This window comes from Paroedura picta, chromosome 11 (assembly GCF_049243985.1).
Source record: "Paroedura picta isolate Pp20150507F chromosome 11, Ppicta_v3.0, whole genome shotgun sequence".
In the NCBI taxonomy this organism is placed as follows: Eukaryota; Metazoa; Chordata; class Lepidosauria; order Squamata; family Gekkonidae; genus Paroedura; species Paroedura picta.
Window position 1 is genome coordinate 28663369 of NC_135379.1, and position 20963 is coordinate 28684331.

At 41.5% G+C, this 20963-nt stretch overlaps 1 protein-coding gene across 3 annotated transcripts in view; it reads left to right on the forward strand.

The window, feature by feature from the left end:
* The first annotated feature begins 359 nt into the window (after positions 1–359).
* Positions 360–20963, forward strand: part of STK31 (serine/threonine kinase 31) — a 41962-nt gene continuing 21358 nt past the window's right edge. The window contains exons 1-11 of one of the 3 annotated variants that reach the window (XM_077303363.1): positions 360–604; positions 4621–4656; positions 4790–4842; positions 5090–5188; positions 8719–8793; positions 9502–9660; positions 10608–10957; positions 12336–12531; positions 13857–13972; positions 17725–17884; positions 20022–20144. In XM_077303363.1, the coding sequence (XP_077159478.1) occupies positions 4632–4656; positions 4790–4842; positions 5090–5188; positions 8719–8793; positions 9502–9660; positions 10608–10957; positions 12336–12531; positions 13857–13972; positions 17725–17884; positions 20022–20144 (1356 nt within the window). In that variant the 5' untranslated portion in view covers positions 360–604; positions 4621–4631. Of the gene's footprint in view, positions 605–653; positions 995–4620; positions 4657–4789; positions 4843–5089; positions 5189–8718; positions 8794–9501; positions 9661–10607; positions 10958–12335; positions 12532–13856; positions 13973–17724; positions 17885–20021; positions 20145–20963 lie in introns of those variants that run through there. The other 2 variants (XM_077303361.1, XM_077303362.1) reach the window with 2 other exon arrangements.

Here is a 20963-nt window from a genome sequence, read left to right on the forward strand (position 1 = left end):
CCAGACACACCCTGTGAGGTGGGTGAGGCTGAGAGAGCCCTGGTATTACTGCTCGGTCAGAACAGCTTTATCAGTGCCGTGGCAAGCCAAAGGTCACCCAGCTGGCTGCATGTGGGGGAGCCCAGAATTAGCCCCGACTGGCCAGATTAGAAGTCCGCGCTCCTAAACACTACACCAAATACTTTTTTGTGTTTGAAAGGTTCGTTGCTTCAGGTGCCCTTAACAGGGTAAAAGGGTGGCGGGAAAAATAAGATAAACCTGCATTTACGGAAGACCCTGCCAAATTCAGTGGAAGCGCCTCAGAAATGAACGCGCACAAAAGGGCGTCACACGACCTCCACAGGGATCGGAAGCTGTTGGGCTCGAAATTTAGCGAGGAGCTCCTTCCGTTCCCTCCTAGTCGGGGGTACTTCACGGCGGGTCTTTCTTTCCCGTCCTCAACCTCTCAGTTCAGAGGCGTGAGTTGGTTGCCGCCGGTCGCTTTTCATTGCCTGCGCGTTGCAGAGTGAGGCCGCTTTTCGGCCGCCGCCTTTCTTCTTCGGTTTGCCGGAGGAGCAAGTTAGGCAAGGTCACCGGTTCAGCTGGCTCCCGTTCTTTCAATGAGGTTAGAAGCCACTTGGCTCTGAACTCGTCCGGATTAAGATTTAACATGCTTGACGGTCAAGGAAATGTTACCTCTGACGGCCGCCCGATCAGTTGGGAAGTCGAGAGATAATATAGCTAATAGGATAGGATTCTCCTTAGCCGACAACGCTTTGCTTCTACCGCGGCGCCCCCATGTAAGCGAGCGCCACGGGGATCGGGGGGCGGGGCAGCCTCTGCCTCGAAAGGGGGCTGGCGCAGGAGGCCGCCGCTTTCCTTTGCGTGGAGCTCAGGCGGGCTTCGAGGGACGAAGGAGTGGCATGTGCTCGTCTTGCCGACAGGATTCCCGTGGTGATTTGGAGGCTTTAGCCGTTGGAGGGAGTGGCCGCTCTCTCGCTATTTGCAGGGAAAGGTGTATTTCTTTTTGTTTTACGACCGGCAGGAGGTTTATCTGATTTCGACAGAGCATTCTGGCTAACAAAGCTGGGGAGTTAAAAAAAAAAAAAAAGCTCAGGGAAGGTTAAAAAAGGACACGTACTCCACTTGCGGCCCTTGGGGGGGGGGCAGGGGTATGATTTTGAACTAGTAAAACTTGTACCGTCCTTCATGAATTTGAATTTTGCAAACGAGTTGCGGGGGGGGGGGTGGCTCCTCACCGTATTTACGTTTATTGCACTTTTAAAGTTTGAGGGAAGCAGTTGGATTGTCCGCGGCCCTGTTTTTTAGTACTATATAGACTCACTAGGTGGTTGAGTTGGCGCGGAGTGTAAATTGTTCAAAGTACTTAGTAGCTCAGCGATCGTGTATTTCAGGGGAAAGGGCTCAGGCCTAAGAATGATTTGCATCAGACTATCTAGCTAATACTTTAGTTGAGGTAAGGTTTGGGCCCGGCTGCTTACACTCTTAGCTGCCACACTCTAGGAAAACTGCGTTTGGCTTAATTTTCTTACAGCATTTCATCAGCATTTTCTACTGCAAGGTGTTTTGTTCTGGTTTAGTGGTGGAAACAGTGTTGTATGTAGATGTCTTCCTCTGGGACATCTCCCCCTCCCCAAATATAGTTATTATCTTGGCATTTAGTAGAACAAAAAGGTGAGGAACTCGTAAACTTTGGAGGGAGTTTACATCATTTTTCTCTCCTAAGCCCTTTCTCTGAAAGCCCCTATAATCCTTTCCTTGTTTCCTTTTCACCCTCCCACCCACCACCCAACCTGCCATTTAGCTTCCCACATGTTTAGCTGTATATATTATATATTTACTTTATTTATGCCCTACCGTTCTCCATAATGGTGACCCAAATCACTTTATATAATTTCATTCCATTTTATCCTCACAACAGCCATACCAGGCAGTTTAGACTTAGGGTGTGTGAGTGGCCCAAAATCACTCAGTGAGCTTCCAGAGCAAAATAGGAAACCTGGGTTTCCTTGGTGCTAGACTGAAATGCCAGCTGCTGTTTTTGTGGGGTGGCTGCTGGTGACAACTAGTAAGTGGCAAGGCCTGAGTGCCGGCCATGTGGTTAAAAAATGGACAAAACTGCTCTGGAAAGATGCCCCCCCCTTCACAGAAACAAAGACTGGAAGGCTGACAAAAATGCTATAATTGCTTAACAATGGCCACTGAGGTATTTGTTAATTAAAACTGCAGGTGATGGTTTTATTTTGTGGGTTTTAACCCATTTATTAATTATATTATTATAGTTTTAGATTACAATTTTTTTTTGCAAACCTTGGGCTCTTTTTAGGTTTGTAAAATGGCTCCAATTGCCACATTAAGTATAATTAGATATATTGACAATGCTTTTAAACTAAAGTGTAATGTGAGTGGTTTTAGACAGTTATTTCTCCGATGAACATAATCATTTTATTATTATTATTTTATTATATTAATATTTGTCTATTCTACCTTCCTTTATGGGGAAGGCACTGGCAAACCACCCCGTATTGATTCTGCCATGAAAATGCTAGAGGGCGTCACCCCAAGGGTCAGACATGACCCGGTGTTTGCACAGGGGATACCTTTACCTTTACCTTCCTTTGCAGCTCAGAGCAGTTTTCAGTGAAACTTTCATAACACAGTACAATATAATAACCATAATAATTTAAACATGTAACATTTTAACAGTAGGAACTTGTACCAAAATAGAACAGTGAACAGCTTAACATTAATAAAATAAAACATAGTTTTGACTCTGCTATAGTTCCTTTGTATTTTGTATTTATTGTATTTATATACCACCCTCTCCGAAGGCTCAGGGTGGTTTACATGAAATGGGAACGATACAGGTAACGTTATTTTGATGGCGGAAGGGCTTCTTGGCTCTGGTTGGTGGATTATTTGAAATTTGTAAAAAGGCTGTTGCTGTGACTTGAGTGACTGTCACTCTCAATCTTGAGAATACAATTTTTGAGAATCAGTATTATTAAAGCTGCCTTATGCTGAGATCAGAAGATTGGTTTGTGTAGCCCAGTACTGTCCACTGTGATTGGCAGCAGTTCTTCAAAGCATTCCAGGTCAGCTACTTGATAAACTTTTAAATGGAGTATTAGGTGCTGTTTCTAGCACCATCTCTGCCCCAAGTGATGGTTTTCTCCCTAAGAAATATTATATAGAGCTTTTTCAGTATTTCAAGAACTTAACTTTCTTGATAATCTGCATGGAAATTCTGCAAGCTAGGGCACTCATGTTCTAGAGATGTGTTTATTTATGTAATATCCTGCTTTTCTCCACAGTTGGGACTCAGTGGCTTAGAAATTATCCTTTCTGCTGTTCTCTCAGAACACCAATCATGTACATCAAGCCAGGCTAAAGTGAAAGTCAAGCTCAGTGACCTTCCACAGTAGCAGTGGGAATTTGAACCCAGGTTTCCCAGGGTCCTAGCCAGCTACTGTTATTCACTGGTACCAGAAGCTCATACTGCTAGCAGCCACATTACTCAGAAATTCACAAAAACAAGAAGCATGCATACTTGATGGGGGATACACTTCTGGGTGCCAGTGTGTGTGACACGATTGTGGGTTATAAATGGACTGTAAGCTAAATATCAGCTCTTAGTGTAATTCAGTTGCAAAAAGGGCTAATTTGGTATTGGGGTGTTTCAGCAGAACACTTTAGCAGGTTGAGTATTTTGTAATCCCAAAAAAGGAGTGGGGGAGAGAACATAACAATTTGGGATATGGTGGGATAGTCCCCTTATTCAGAGCTAAGAATTTAGGCAGTGTTGCAGAATCGATTGGATTTTGTATGCGTATGTGTGTTTTAACTGTCATTAAGTTGCTTCCAACTTATAGCATCCCTATGAATTAATGTCTCCCCAAATGTCTTCTTGTTAGTAGCCTTGCTGGGGTCTTGCAAACTTGATTGGAGTATTTGATTTTACATGCAAGCAAGTCTTGGTCACTATCAAGACTACTGGGGCAAAGAAACAGCAAGAAAATGCTCACAACGCTTTTGGAAATAAAAAGTTGAGCAAGTTATCATATAAGATTCAGTTCTTCATAGAAATAAGATAGAAGCTATTGCTGCTATTACAAGAAAATTGAAAATTAGTACCAAACTTGTGTTAAAGAAATTTTACTGTCGTTCTGATTTTATTACTAATGCATTGATTCTACTGAGGTGTACATATTATGACACCCTTAGAAACTAGTTTGTCTCTTTTAACCATATGTTGCTTGCCGTATGTCTGTGCTCACAAGCACAAATCCTAACGTCTTGTAATTTCTTTTTAGGGTTACAGAAGTTGGAGCTGCTGGTTCCTCATTCATTTTCAAAATCTGTAAATCTTTAATTAGGTGTTGGGTTGGCAAGTGAAGGCTTATGTTTTTAATCTCATCAGCTCTCTATATAGTCACTGAATTTTAATAAGAATATATCATTCTAAAGTTTTATTATCAACAGAAGGTAATAATTTTGAAGGATAATTATGTTTCTTTTCCCTTGATCTACTTAAGAGACAGAACTTGAAGAATATTTGTATTTTGTGTTCAGTCTGAGTAGTTCACTGATCTTTCTGACTGAATGGTTTCCATGTTTCAGGCTCTGCCAGTATGGAGGAGTCACTGTATGATAAAGGTATACATATGAAAATTATTTATTTTCTCTAAATAATTAAAATTGTATTTGAAATAATAATTAATAATTAATAATGAAGTTTCCCTCCTCAATTCTGAAAGCAGAATCTGATTTGGATTCCTTTCCTCCACAGTTGAAAGTGTAATTGGCTGCCATGTGGAAGATTCTGTGACCTTCTGGGCACAGGTAAATACAGGGCTGTGGGATTCAGGGCAGTGGGAGAGTTCAAAAGGCCGTTCTTGCTGAACAGGAATGGCTGTTATATCCATAATAGGGTGCTTAATTAATAGACTTGGGGAGAACAACTATTAGACCAATGTTGTATATATGTTGAATTTGCAGAGCTTGTTTTAGCAGTATTTTTCTTCAAGTAATAAATGTAACTGCTTTTCATGTGAGAGAGCTGACTTTGTTTTCAATTTATGCTATTTAGAACATTAATAGACATCATGATATCTTGAAGACTAGCTGTGCTCTAGCTGAAATTTGCCCTCAAGCCAAATCAGTTTTTGGTAATCCTGATCTTGCCAAGGTAGGTTGTTTATGTGGTTTCTTTGTTTCTAAATATAAAACAATCAGTAGATAGTATTTGAAACTGCACCCTTGTTTGAAATTCCTAAACAGACTAAGAATTTATTTAAATTATATACTGTCCTTCCAGCAAGCTGGCTCAGGGTGGTGTACATCAATTTTTCAAAAACGTATAATAAAATTTAAACAATTAATTAAAATGTAAAATTAATTAAAAAAACATATTGAGCAAAAAATGTCAGCAGCCAACAGTCCCAGATACAAAGTGCATTCAGTTCTTCTGGAGCTAGAGTATGGTCAGGGTTGTTTTACAGGTAGGGAGGGCCGCCATAAATCTCATCCCATCCAAAAAAGAGTTAGTCTTGTAAGCTCATTAAATCAGTGGGTTTAGAAGAGTAGAACTACGTTTAGGTGTGCAGTATAAAGCTTGGCTCACACATGGTGAAGAATGATTTAGCATTCCTTTGAAGTGATTAAATGGACTTCCAACTGGGGGGGTTCCATGTTTGAATATTACTTGCATAAAACACCTCCTTGCAAATAAAAAATGAGCAAAATGGAACATGTGACAATCCTTACAATGGGCCACAATGAATTGTTGGCTCCCCGGTTCTTCTCTTTGCACCTTCCATGTAAAAAAATAACCTATGTGATGTTAGTTAGACCCATTCAGTGCTGGTAGTCTCACCAGCTCCTTAACATGGCATATGGAGTAGGATGTGTGCAGCTTTGCCTGATCATCATCATAATAAATAAATATGCTGGTGTGAGCAATTGAGGCTATTATTATCTAAATGTTTACATACTATACATTTAAAATAGAAGGGGGGGGGGGAGGATCTATCCAAATAGGATCCTAGGAGGCCCTCTGGAAATAGAGAATATTTTCTTCCAGATGAGGATCTGCCCAAAAATGTTCCCTTACCTTTATTTTTTGAGAAGTTCAGAGCTGAGTGGGAGAAATCAATGGCGAATAGGCAGCTTCCCACTTATGCTAAAAAAAACTATATACAACGCCAGACTATGCTGAAGAGCTGCTAAAAACTCCAGTTGGGAATGCACCGGTGGTGGGTCTACAAACTTATGTGCTCTTCTCTGAAAATGGAGAGGCTTCAGTTAGAGACATGGACAGAAAGGCTGACTTTGTTTTACACAAAGCACATGAGACGTTGGCTATGTCTGTGACAGCCTCCACCATCTCATGGCTAAGAAGTCACACGGACATCTGGAAGTTAGAAGTGATAAAATAAGGCTATGCCATAGAGTTCCTAAGACTCCTGCCAACAAAATTCGTTCAATCTCCCTTTCCAAAAAATCTAAATTGGAAAGGACTCAAAATGCCATTCACCACTTATTGGATATTCAGACAATAGAACCAGTGCCAAGAGAAGACAAAAAGATTGGAGTCTATGTCTTCTTCACTGTCCCCAAAACCAACGGAGACTGGATAGCAGTGCTGGACTTAAAATTCTTAAACCATTTTATCGAACTCAGGCACTTCAGAATGGAGACTCTAGTCAAACTCTGCTTGAGCCATCCTGTCACTGCTTCCAGACATCTGGCGAAGGACTCTGGGGGTGAATCCGGATGGCCATGTGTGTGATCTGCAAGCCAGAACCTCCGTACCAGCTAGGCAACAGGGCACATATAATGATGTTAAATAAAATTGGAGTGAGAACCACCCCCTGCAGCACTCCACATGGGAGTTGGCAGCAGTGTGATTCTCTCCAATTCCTTCCCTCTGTTTGTGACTCTGGAGAAAGGAGATCAGTCATTGAAGGGCTGTTTCCTGTGTTGGCAAGAAGGTGAGCAAAAAGTTCATAATTGACTATGTCAAATGCTCTCATAAAATCGAGCAATACAAACAGTGCTGGCCTGCCCTGATCTAGCAGGTGACGGAGGGCATCTGTCACGGAGACCAGCACCATTTTCACCCAATTGCCAGGTTGGATACCCAACTGGGACGGAGCCAGGACTGAAGCTTCATCCAGGAATGCTGGCAGTTGATGAATGTCAGCCCTTTCCACCACCTTCCCCAGAAATGCTAAATGCAAGATGGAGCTGTAGTTGGCAGGCTCCCATGGATCCAAGGATGGTTTCTTCAGCACCACTGCCTCCTTCAGCCTCTCTGGGAATTCTCCTGTTGAAACTGAGAGATTGATTATCTCCTGGAGGGAGGACCCCTATACTCTCATTGGTCATGTTAAGTAATCATGAGGGGCAGGGGTCTAGTGGGCATGTGGTCGGCCTCACTTCACCCTGTCCATTTCATTCAGTGTTAGCCATAGGAAGCCATCAAACACTCCATAGACGGTCAAGGGGCTTCTAGTTCCCTTTCTGTATCAATAGCTGGGGAAGGTTGTGGTGGAGTGCTGAGATTTTATCTGTGAAATAGCTTGCAGATGCCTCACAGCTAATTTCCAGTTAGCAATTATTTTAGTTCCTTTCCTTCAGGACAGTAAGCGACCAAACTATCCTAAACTCCCTGGGGTGCAATATCATTAATGGCAACCAGAGTCCAGTCATGCCAGTGATTAATCAACCCATCTAGAGAAGCACTAAGAGGCACCGAACCCTGCAGTGCATTCAGGAATCCATTAGGATATATAAGTCTTTGCAAATGAGCTGAAATCTGCTTGGTGCCCAACTGAGGAGGCGATGGCAACCAAACTGGGTCTTCAGAGCATAGGGGTCTAACCATAGAACTCTGACAATAGAACAGCATTTGCCTCTATCAGTTCCATTTCCATCCCTGCACAAGTTCCAGGGTGTAGCCTGCCTGATGGGTAGGGCTAGGAACAAACTGCGCAAGCCCTAGGGTTGCCATGGCCAACCCTAGGTCCGGCCCATTTACAAGGACAGCAGCTTGGCATAGACATTAAAGCCCCCCAGGATCAGCAGTGTGGGGAACAGTAACAACCAGGCCACTGCGGCCTGTAGCATGGCCAGCAGGGCATCCAGTGGTGAATTGGATGCATGGTACACTACCTAGATGGCCATGCTCTTGACTGTCCCACCTGAGGCCAGAACATTCAAGACTTGCGATCAATGCTGCAGTGAGTCCTCTGAAGGGTTAATCCTCCCAGATTAGAATAGCCAGCCCCTCCCCTCCCCCCCCCAAGGTCCACAACTGATGGAGGACGGTGGACCCAGGTGGTGCCTGTTTTTTAGGGTGACTGTTTCACCCTTCCTGACCTAGGTCTCTGCTATGCACACCAGGTCTACTCCATGTTCTGAAAAGCCGGCTTGCATAGTAGAGGCTTCGTTGTCAATCGTCCTGGTGTTGCACAACATCAGTGTCGGAGTCAGGTTCTTAACCTTAGCCTCCTCCCCTATGACCTGAGGAATAGGATGGAGATTAGAAGGGGTTCTGACCATATCTCTATCTCATGTCCCTCCTCCCACCAACTAAATAGCATTGAACTATTGAATTAGAGACTTGTGAACAAAATGATTTATGATAAAAGGTGATGAATTCTGTTTCCTATAATAAGCAGTTCCACTTATGACTGATTTTGCTTTGAACTGCAGGTTTACGCAGGCTGTTTTTCAGAAGATAAATGCTGGTATAGATGTAAAGTAGTAAAGGTTATCAATGATGAAAAGGTAATGAGTAGTTTCCAACTAGCCATTCAACTTGATTTTTTAAATGGTGTCATTGAGTGTGTTACAAGGTCATAAGTTAAATTGCAACGGAAATGTCGTGAAGCTTTTAAGTTCAAACTCTGAGTAATGTTTTTCATGCTGGTAGTTTTTGATTTTGGCTTGTTTCATTGTTTTGACACTGAATGGTTAAAAACTAACTTTGATAGTAATAGTTTGCAGATTGCTAAAATGAAAGCATAAGATAAGGGTATTTAAAATTATTTTTAATGATTTGTGCTGAGTTTTCTTCTTTTTAGTAGGGTTGGAAATACATAGTGTCTTTGGTGTTGATGGCTCCTAAATTAGATTCAGCTATCCATTCAGATCAGGGGTCCTCAGTGTGGTGGATGCTGCCCAAAAATGGTTGTCATGAAATAGCTGCCACAGAAGTAACCGCCAGCCATAAAATGCTGCAGTTTAGCTTCAGTCCTTTAGTTGTGGTGGCAGCTGCTTCCAAAGCAGTGATTTTTAAAATGTGCAGAGCCAATCAAATCTCCAATGACCTGTCATAACTCTTGTTGGGCAGAAGCACCATCTGGTCATGCTTACTTTCTAAAAACACATGGTGGGCACCATCCATGCGGAACACCCCAATTTAGATTATACCTATGGACGATTAGGATTGTCAATTATTTCAACAAGTAACACAATTCTGTTTAATTGCTACAGTGTCAGGTATTGTATATTGATTATGGAAACTCTGAGACTCTTAACCGCTCAGAAATAGTTGAAATTCCTGCCGACTTGCAGTTTCCTGGTGTGGCAGAGAAATACAGACTGTGGGGATTACAGATTGCAGTTAATCAAGATTTGAATCAGTTTGACCAGGTGAGTTAGTCTTTTATTTTCCACATGAATATAAACTATTCACTGGTCATGCCACCTTTGAAACCAGGAAGCAAAAGACCAGCTTAATTTCTTTATAGTAGTTAAATATTTCACTTTGATGAGATGACATGCATTTTTCCCATTACCAGGTTAAGTGTAAATCATTCCCTTTTTATTTTGAAGGTGGGTAGTTCTGTGAAGAGTTTGTATTTCTAACAAGGATAATGAATCAGTACAAATGAAATATACAAAATCCCCACAGATTCAAGATCTTTATCAGAAATCTTTTAAACAGCTTCATGTAATTGCATTTTTACTTGTTTTACAATTGGTTGTTGCTATTTTTGTTTCTGTTAACTGCATATTAGGAGCAAATGACCAAGCTAGATATGATGGCATGCCTGGGGATGTATGGCCATTTTGAAGCAGCAAGTTTTCACTAAGAAACTCTTTTCACCAGTGCTGCATGGGCCCAGTTCTGGTTGGGATATTGCAGGGATTAGAAAAATAGCATAGGAATGAGGGAGGAGCCCTTCACTGCTGCCACAATGGTTCTGACCAGAATCAGATCTCCATAGCACTGTGGAAAGGAGTTTTTCAGTGAGAGCTCACTATTTCAAAATGGCCATACAAACCAGAGCAGACTCAAGGAGGCTATCATGTCTACTGATAGCCATGCAAATTTGTGGAAGCCCCACATCAATTTATCGGAAGTCTCTCTCAGCCTTAACTCTAGCATTTGGGGACTTCATTGAACACTACTCAGAACATTTGTAGCTTCTCGGTAGTTTTAAGAGCAAAAGCTTGTTTCTAAAACCACAAGTCAGAATGTTGGCTGTTTGGTCTGGCACATAATATATATTTATACAGCATGGTTGTATAACTCTGGCAAATATCTATATTGTGAACTATTCCATAACTGCTTTTTAAACAAACTTGTTTTGCAGGGGAGGAAGTTCCTGAACAGCTTGATTTTTGAAAAGGAAGTGAAAATAAGATGCAGAGGCACATATCTTGATGATACCATTCTTGCCCTGGCAGAATGTGGTGTACTGAATATTGGGGAAGAAATGGTTAAGAAAGGATTTGCTGAAAGATACATAAACAGTAATAACAGTGATACCAAAACTGATTTCTCTAAGCTCCTGCCAAGGAATGCAAAAGTAGCAACTTCTGTTTGGTCAAACAGAGCTAACCCTCTAGCAAGCAATAGAGTTAACAGAGGGGGCTTTGGGGATCACATACCTCTGAATGGTTGGAATGAGAATAATACTGCAAATCATGCACCCTTTATCAAGTAAGCCATGCTGAGGAATTGAAAGTATTTCCAGACTGTTTAATGTTGTTGTTATTTGCGAAGTCATGTCCGACCCATCGCGACCCCATGGACAATGATCCTCCAGGCCTTCCTGTCCTCTACCATTCCCCGGAGTCCATTTAAGCTCGCACCGACTGCTTCAGTGACTCCATCCAGCCACTGTGTTTAATGTAATAAATGCTTATGAGGGCATTTGTGGCTCAAACTCTTTCAGGACATTCTGGGGACTGGTTGTAGCTCACAAGGAAGAGTGCCTCTGTATCCAAAGGGACTTGATTAATAATCTTCTAGTGCCCATCCTTTGAAAAATTGTTCTGGAGCAAAGCTTTGGTGTTCCCTGGCTCAGGGAAAATGTTGATGAGCCCTTTTCCTTCCATGTGAGCTTCTATAGTTAGCAATGAAAGATGTTTGCCGCCCTTGACAGATTCCTGCTTTTTTCCAGTCATTTATACGAGCAAGGGAAATTGGAGGTCAATTCAACAGTCAGGAGGGAATGAAATTGCAGGATACTTAATTCTCTAATGGTTCCAATCAGCTGAATGAAAGCTTGTATTCTTTGTATCCTAACAAAAAGGCTGTTTGGTGTGCTTCTCCCCCCCCCCCAGCCTTTCCAGCAGCGGAGAGCTGACTCTGCTTCCTGCAAAGGCTCTGGGGTGGGGAGGTATACATGGCAAACAGCTTGTCCTGACAGACCTTGACATGAGATAGATAAAAGTAAGCATCTTATACACCCCTAAGCAACCCATTTGCTCTGTTCCTTTCCCCTCTCCCTTGGAGCCAAATTTCTCATTGGAGTGTTAAGACTGTTTGATGTTCCCCAGTCTTCACTGGGCTCCCACTGGAGGGTGGGGCAGGGTTTGGGATATATGTGTATTCTTGGCCCCAGTTTCAACAATGCCTTGATGAGACTACTTTCTTAATAAAGAAATCTTTGACTTAATAAAGAAATCTTTGTCAAGAGTTTGCTTTTCTGAGTAACCAAAGATCCTCATACCCCTGCCATCTCACCTCTGGAGTCTAGTGGTTGCAGAAAACAAGTTAGGCTAAGATAAGATCTGGTCACAAGAATGAGAGAGAAGAATCTTCTCTTGGGAATGGCCTGACTTGACAGCTGAACGTTCTCACAACTCAGGACGCATAAATGTCAAGCACCATCCTGTAACAAAGGTGGAATTATAGAGGCTATATACTTAGCTAGATAAATAGTCTTAACGATGTGTATATAGTGGCCCCTATTCTACTTACATGAATGAAGGTCCACTTAAATTCTAAGTAGTATGGAAAGGTGATTTGTCAGAGACCTTGGATGGGCAGTCATAGCTTCTGAAATCCAGTGATGAAATTTGTTTTTCAACAGGGAGAAAATGATAGCTTGTGATTTGAACAGGGTGTCAAATATTAGCCTGGCAAAAATCAAACAGGAGCAAAAAATAATAGAGGAGAACTTAAAGCTAAAAGAAGAGAAAGTGGCTTTCAAGGAAGAGAACCAGAATCTTCTTCATCTGTGTGAAGAACTTAAATCAAAGCTTGAGAAGCTTAACCGTGAACTGGAGGTATGGTGGAAAGGAAGTTTCTGAAAAGGCTTCGGCAGCCTTTTAAGCAAGAGTTATTGAACTAGTAGCTCTTGTTGCTGATGTAATTTAGTCTTTTGTTGAAGGTTTTTTGTTTTTGTTACTTACTTAGTGAAAGATGTAGTACTTCGGTAAATAATCAAAATGTCACCTCTACTGTGAGTATCCTTGTCCACCAACCTGTCGATAGTATTGTGCAGAGCTGGTCTAAACCAATAGCAGTATTGCTTCATGTGACAAAAGTACAGGGGCTCTAAGCTACTTTGAAACCTCCTTGAGCAAATAGTCTTTCTCCTAGACTTTCGGGAACAGAGTAATCAAAGTTATAATGACACTTGTCAAAAGTTATGATTAATGTTATATGAATAGTACTCTGAGCTGCCGTTTTCCAGATATCAAGCCATTTCCCATATGCATGAGATGTGCTAAAGCACACTACAGTTAAAGAAGATATTTTTGCAGTACAGAAAGTAGTATAGTTACTTCTGATTTTTTTAAAGTGGAGGCTAGCTTTACAGCTGTACTTATAAATAACTTTTCAGTGAGAGTATGTGGCATAGCAATCCCATACATACAATTTTAACTGGTTGATGGGGATGTGGAACACCTAACTTCAAATCTCCTCTGTATTTATGGAGTGCTTTTGGGCTAGTTAGGGTATTGATCCTCTCCATTTTATCCTCTGAGGACGGAGTGGGTTGTTGGGGTCTTTGCACCTTTTGATTTGTAAGCTCTTTCAAATGTGAAAGGAAAAGCGGGGTATGGATGTTCCAATAATAAGCTGTCTTGGATTTCCTGAATGAAGATCTGGATATACCACATACTAAATAAATTCTGTTAATTACATATGAATGCACGTTTTATTTATTTTGGAAGGAGGCACATAATGTAAGAATAAACTGTTGGGAAATTCATCTTGCCTTTAGTGAAGTAGCATTTGATTATGAGGCTCTTATTGAGGTACTGTTGAGAAAGTGCTGGATATGAATGAGGGAATTTCAAAGAACCTGCAGATCTGTCTGACTGTGTGTCTACACAGTCAGACAGATCTGCAGGTTCTTTGAAATTCCCTGTATAAACCATAGTGTATGAATCAGCCTTTAGGGTTTCATCTGAGGGCTGCCAGTGGGTGGATTGATTTTACTACTTTTATGATTAGGATGGATATAGCATTGATATAGTTCTGCTTACAATACCTATTCTTTCATGTTTGTATGTGATTTTTTTTTCAAGCTGATTTGTAATTTTCCCTGTTTCTCTTGTAGAAAACTTAAAATACTGGCTATAATTGTGTTTTATCAATGCAGGAAAAGGAGAAAGCGCATAAAAAAACACTTGAATATGTAGAAAGGACTCTGTCTACGTATGTTGGGACTACTGTGAGAAATTTGGCTTTAAAGTTTGAAAAGCTGAAAGACATTAGGTACAATCTACTTTGGGGTTTCCAAACTTTCTGAGTCTGAGAGCACATTTGGAATTTTGAATTGGGGTGGCAAGTACCACTACAAAGTGGCTGCCACAGGAGGTGGAGACAAGCAGACATAAACTAGACGAAGGGAGATATCACTGTACCCACACAAGGAGCGCAAGGTGTGATAACATATTCGGTAGATGACAGCTAGTGGGAGAAACGTACATAGAGAAGACAATTAAGGTGGAAAAAGGAGCTCTACTACTGAGAATGTGGGGCTTGGATTGGATCACAACATTTAAAAAAAAAACACTAAACCATAAGGTGCATCGTTAAAGAAGATTAAAACATTTAAAATCTTAGTAATCTCTAGCGAGAAATGTTCCAGGGAAAACCAATAGCTGCTGAAAATAAAAGAATTAGCCAAAGGCCTGCGGAGACTACTCTGTCTTTTATGCCGTGTGGAAGCTTGACAGGTCCCACAGGGTACAAGTGTGCCCTGATAAGGCATTCCACCAGGATGGGGCTAGGCTGGAAAAAGCCCTTGCCCCAGTAAAAACAAGATGGAGTTCCTGAGGACCAGGCATTGCCAAGAAATATCACCAGGGGATGTGACTGGAAGAGAGTTGCTTGTTTTGAGCCACATGTGAGATCTGAATTGGGGACATTCCTGGATCTGAACACATTCTCTTCCTATACCATCTCCTGCCAAAGAGAAGAGTGTTTTGTCTTGGTTTATTAGTTACTTTATTATTAAATGGGGTGTGCATTTGGGTCTATGCAAGCTGAAAAGGTATTTTTGCTATACATTATCATTATTCTGGTGTATTCTTGCTTCCTAGTATCATAGAATAATAGAGTTGGAAGGGATCTCCTGGGACATCTAGTCCAACCCTCTGCACTATGCAGGACACTCACAACCCTATCGATCATCCACTGTAACCTGCCACCCCCTTGAACCTTCACAGAATCTGCCTCTACGTCAGATGGCTATCCAACCTCTGTTTAAAAATGTCCAAAAGTGGAGAATCTACCACCTCCCAAGGAAGCTTGTTCCACTGAGAAACTGCTCTAACTGTCAGGAACTTCTTCTGGATGTTTAGATGGAATTTCTTTTGAATTAATTTCATTCCATTGGTTCTGGTATGTCCCTCTGGGACATGAGAGAACAACTCTGCCTCACCCTCTACATGGTAGCCTTTTAAATACTTGAAGATGGTTATCAGATCTCTTGGTCATCTCCAGGCTAAACAGGCCAAGCTCCTGTAACCTTTCCTCATACGTCTTGGTCTCCAAACCCCTCACCATCTTTGTTGCCCTCCTCTGGATACACTCCAGAGTATTCAAACACAGTATTCGAAGTGAGGCTGAACCAGAGCAGAGTAAAGGTACCCAAAGGTATCTGGGTTTTATTGGGGACCCCCCCCCCCCCAAAAAAAGGAAATCCTGGATATATGAGAATTTCTGGTAGATCTGAAAACAGAGGCAGAAGCAAATAGCTTCTGCCTCTCCGCTGTCTGTCAGACTTGAGGATCAGCACTCTTGTGGATAGGAGACTGTTTGTACCAGTGTGCCTTGGGGTTGGCTTCTCATACAGGCTGGTTTAAACTAGAAGCAGTGCCAGAAGCTGCTTTGCTATAGCAGGGTAGATCCCAGGGCCAGTTTCTGCAATGTGGTCTAAACTGCAGAAAAGGCATCCCAGAAAGGACCAGCATGTGGGGAGAGGTCACAGCTCCTTGGTGGGCTCTTAGGCAGTATGGTTCAAACAGATGTTTAGTTGAACCTCTGGAGTTCCCTGCAGGATTAGCTCCTTGGTGTCTCTGTTGGGCAGGCGGGTCTAAATTGAGCTGCCCAGCCAAGCCTTACTGGAGCCTGCAGTGCAAGAGTTCTCCCTGCTGGACTGCCTCCTTGGCAAGCTCTGTTAGGCAGTCTGAGCTAAACTAAGCTGCTCAGCAGAACTGCAGCCAAGCATGTGGGGAGAGTTCTCTCCATACGATCAGCTCCTGGCAGGCTCTGTTGGGTAATCTGGTCTAAACCTAATATTCTGGGTTGAGTAGTCTGGTTTAAAGGGATCACCCAGAAGAGCCCAAAGACTCCGCTGTTGCTGCTTCCCCCCCCCTTCTTTTTCAGTTCAGGTCTATTTGGGGTTTCTGAAAACCCCTGGATACAAATACTCTATCTGTACCAGGAACTAGTTTTTTTGGCTGCAGTAGTCCCAAACCAGAAATTACTGGGGAGGTGCTGGGGAAACTACACTCCTATTTGTAAATCCTGTGAATTTCAATACTGTGGAATTTATGAGGGAGCAAGAGCCTGGAGAGATGATCAGTTGCACAGTCATTGCTGTGGCATAGACCAAGTCAACTTGGAGACCAAGTTGTATAAGGAAAGGTTGAGGGTTTAGCCTGGAGAGAAGATGACTAAGAGGTGATATGATAATAATCAAATACTTGGAGGGCTGTCATAGAGAAGATGGAGCAGAGTTATTTTCTGTTGCCTCAGAGGGTCAGACCAGAACCAGTGGATTAAAATTAATTTAAGAGAAATTTTGAGTAAGCATCTGAAATAAATTTCTGATACAGCAGTTCCTCAGTGGAACAGGCTTCCTTGGAAGGTGGTGGATTCTACTTTGGAAGTTTTTAAGCACAAACTAGATAGTCATCTGACAGAAATGCTGATTTTATGAACTTTTGTGAGTGGATGAAAGGAAAGGATGTTTCAGTGTATGACTCCCGTGGACCTTCTTAGCATACCCATGGAATTGCTGATCACCACTGTGGGCTGGTAGGTGAATTTCCTCCAGGCCAGGCTGTATTCTGGAGATTTTTGGTGGAGGGATCACCATGTCACTGTGGGTGGACAGGTCATTGTGAGTTCCTGCATTATATAGGGCAGTGGTTCTCAAACTTACCTGTGCCGTGACCCCAACTTTGGCGGCGGTGGCAGCAGTGGCGGGTGCATATGGCGCATAACAATCAAGGCGGTGTGGAGGCGGCCATTGCCATGGCTCTGCCACCTCTGCTGGCCATCGCCACCATCTGCCTCTACGCATTGCCGCCACTGCAGCAGCCAACATTCTAGAGACCCTGGGGAAGGGGCCATGGGATCCTAAATGGGGTTGCGACCCCAAGGGTGAGATCCACTGGTATAGGGGGTTGGACTAGATGATCCTGGAGGTCCCTTACAACTCCGTGATTCTATAGTAAGATTCAAGATTTGATGATACATTGTGTTCATGGTATCAGTTTGCTCATGTTTTATGGACCAGCATCAGCTTCTTTGAATCTTAATTACGTGGAGTAAGAAGCTTGCGGACCCGTGATTTTTGTCACATTACTGGTTCAGCACCTCTTCTTTAGCAAAGCTGATTATATTGTTGGAATTGCTTTTGTTTACAAAAAGAATTATGCAGCCAAATAGATTTTAAAAATAACTGGTGATTGTATTCTGTGAGGGGCTAAAATATATAAAATATAGAAATCACATGTTTCTTCTAGATCTGGATATACAAGTGCATATTTGGATTGTCAAGACTAATAACTGAGTAGCCTAATCATTACAACTTGTATTTGGTTATTTTTCATGCTTATTACAAACATTTTTCCTTGTATTGTCTTGTACTGTTCTGTATCCTATCCTATGTAATATAATGCATTACAGCATATGAAATGTAGAGGTATTTATATGGCAATATTAAACCTTGAACAGTCTTCTTAAATCTTAAACATGTATTTTCCCTTAATTATTTCAATTTCCCCCCCCAGGCGTTCTACTATTAATGATCGTTTTGGGGAAGACCTTTCAGAAGCTGTAAAAGCAGTAACAAAAGGATGTCTTGATGCTCCTCCCTCTTTGGAGAAATTGGAGAAGATTTGGGCAGAATATAACATTGCTCAAGAGGAAATACGCTTATGCAAATATGCGGTGTGTGATGGTTTGCATTTTTTCAATGTCAGGGTAGTCATGTTATCGGATCAACTTTTTGCCTCTGGTTGAAATAATGTACAATTTTACTTCATAATTGCACGATCAGTAATGTGCTATTAAATTATATAACCGTGTGAGGCACTGCATTTGTAAAAGGGCAAAATGTCCATTACTGTGAGAACATCCATTACTGTGAGAACTTATTGTCTTCCCTCCTCAGCCTAACTGATGGTCCTGATTTTGGAAATGGGGAGAGATGTGATTCTCAAAGGCAAGTAGAGGCTAGGGGTATGGGCTTGCTTTCTTTCTACCGTGGAGTGCATGTACTCTTTGTCAATGAGATACCAAACTGTGAAATCCTGGGAAGGATGCAGAGGTTTTTGTTTGTAGAAATAGTTAGGAAAGCAAGGGGATTGGGCTAAAAAAAAAGTTCAAAATAGAGTACACTTTTCTGAAAAGTGTGTATTACAAAGATGAAGAACAAGGGCAACTTCTTCTTGCAGCCTCTAATAACTTGAAATCATGTGGTAAGAATTCAAAAGGAATGCCTTAACTCAGGGGTCCCTGGGCTGTTTGAGTCCGTGATACAGAAAGACTATCCAGTACAAAGATTATGCTATAGAAGAGAATACACATTTTAATTTTTGTTAATTATTTCTTAATGGAGACTTGTCACTTAAGAAAATGATAATGTGAAAGCGTTATTGAACAAGGGAATGCTCTGGGAAGTCTTCCACTCCATCTATAAAGTTGAAGAGGATAAGAAATTTAATTCGTGCTGCTTTTCGTTCCAGTATTTTTGTGTCTGTGGGCATCTTGGGAATCTGCTGCACAGGATGTTCAGGGGAGTGAGCATAACTGATAGTAACTTCAACATTTCAAAATTAACAAATCAGCATATCTTCTTGTATACACATAGCTTATCTTCAGTCATGTAGTAAAAATCTTTTTCTTATGGTGGCAGCTGCTGCCCTGTTGGGCAATAGCTCTACCTGGCCTTATCCACTATCTAAAACACTTGCATGCCAGGAAAGGAATCTTCAGACATCATGATGTCCATGGATGCCATGTTGAAGACTCCTGTCTTAGCTGCTTGCAGGAGTAGTGATGTGAGCTGTATGCAATTTGATAATCTAAACTGAATCAACTTCCTTCGGGCTTGGTTTTAAGGATACATTTAATTTTATCTTGTGGATTTCTACATTAGAATATATACAGACATATGTCCAAATCTGGGCACTCTATCTATTTCAGGCAGCTCAGGCCTGTCTAAAACTGAAAATATAGTTAATTTCTTAGGTGACCTGTGGAGTAGTCCTAAAAATGAGTTCTAATTAAGACTTAATTTGTATGTTCCATTTTGTATAAATTGAAGAAATGTCTTGTGTTCATTTGAATTGCTTTGTAGCTAACACAAACCATAGTTTACATCTGAATCAGTAAACCAGGATTCAGCTGAACTGGAAACCAGTTTCAGTCCTGAGCTTATCCATGTTCTTTCTGTTGCCTGATGAAGAGGCATTTGAAGGAGCACCCACATGGTAATTTTCACTGCACTTTCCCCAGCTACTCCTTCCAGATGCCAACAGAGGGTTTTAAAAAATGGTAACTGATATGTTATTATAGCATTAAGCTACAGCAAAATGTCAGGTACTGATTTTAAGCTATAGTTTTGTCAATTACTATTTTCCCCAACCCCTCTAGTGGCATGGGAGGAGCAACGAATGGGGCTAATGGCAAGACAAATGGCACTAATGTGGGCAGCACCTGCTGTTTTTTATTCACTCAGTGCACAAATATGTTTTGACTCTACACTATCACAAAAGATCATACCAAACTAAGTTTGGAGAAGATTGCAGCAAAATAACAGAAGTGACCAATTAGTGGATGAAATTCCACCATATTCTTGCTTAGATAAGAAACTGGAACAAAAATTTATGTGAAAGCAATTCTGGTTGGGACAGCAAGCATAGGCCTCACTCTGTTTGAATAATTAAGGGGGTTGTGCTTAGTAGGAAGTAATCAGTGGTTTGTGTATAAATATTCTTTAGAGGGAAGTGTCATGTGTGAACTTCCTATGTGGGAGAGGAAGTTTTGAAAGAACTTTCCAAACCTTTATTTTCTTTCTATACAGGATGAAGTTCAAAATTTGATTCCTAAAAGGAATGAAATGCAGCAGAAGTTATACTGTGCAGTAAAAGAATTCATTGTGGAAGTGGATGAGTTGCCTATTTCTGAGCGTCTTGAAACTTTGCAGGTTGGGAGCAGAAGCACACACACCTGTTACTGAGAACATTATTCTAGTTGTATATGTCACTCACATGTCAAAACACATAGTCGGGAAGGATATGCTTGCCATGTGCTGATTTGTCATTTCCAGCAGGAGGTTCTGATGTCACATTCTACCATGTTTAGTGGGTGCATCTGATGCTTCCCGGGAAAGGGCAGGAAAATGTTGTGCATTACCAGTCAAGAAGATTATATAAATATATGGAATAATACATATTCATGAAAATGTTATACAGTGTTAAATCAGCAATCTTTCTGAGCCCTCAGCAGGGACAAAATATTTAAATAGATACTTATGGTATATGTGGATGATTGTCATACTATAAACAAAAATGTGGTGTTTATTAAAAATCTGTAACCTACCTTAGAACATGTCCGAAGCTGTTAATCTGGCACAGGTATTCAGAGCAGTGCCAGCTGTCCAGCTGTCATCAATATATCTAATTCTCAATATGACAATATCAGGATTTTTCAATCCAGAGACAGGTGCAAAGAACAGACAAGACAGTTCATTCTACAAACTTGAAAAAGTCTCAGGTTTGCAGAAAAGTCTGAAATCTAAAAATACATTGGGGGATTAAAATTCCCCAGATAGTAGAAGCAGCATCTATAAGTTTAAAAAATGAATGTTCACACTGGCCATTGCTAGACAAGCATGATAGTACTGCCGAACTAAGCCTTACTGACCAAACCTAAAATCTCAGGGAGGCCGGCCCTTTCCAGGGCTGTTTTGAGGGAAGTCTGGGCAGTGATCACTGGGCAATTTATTGCTACTTGACTTGCGTGA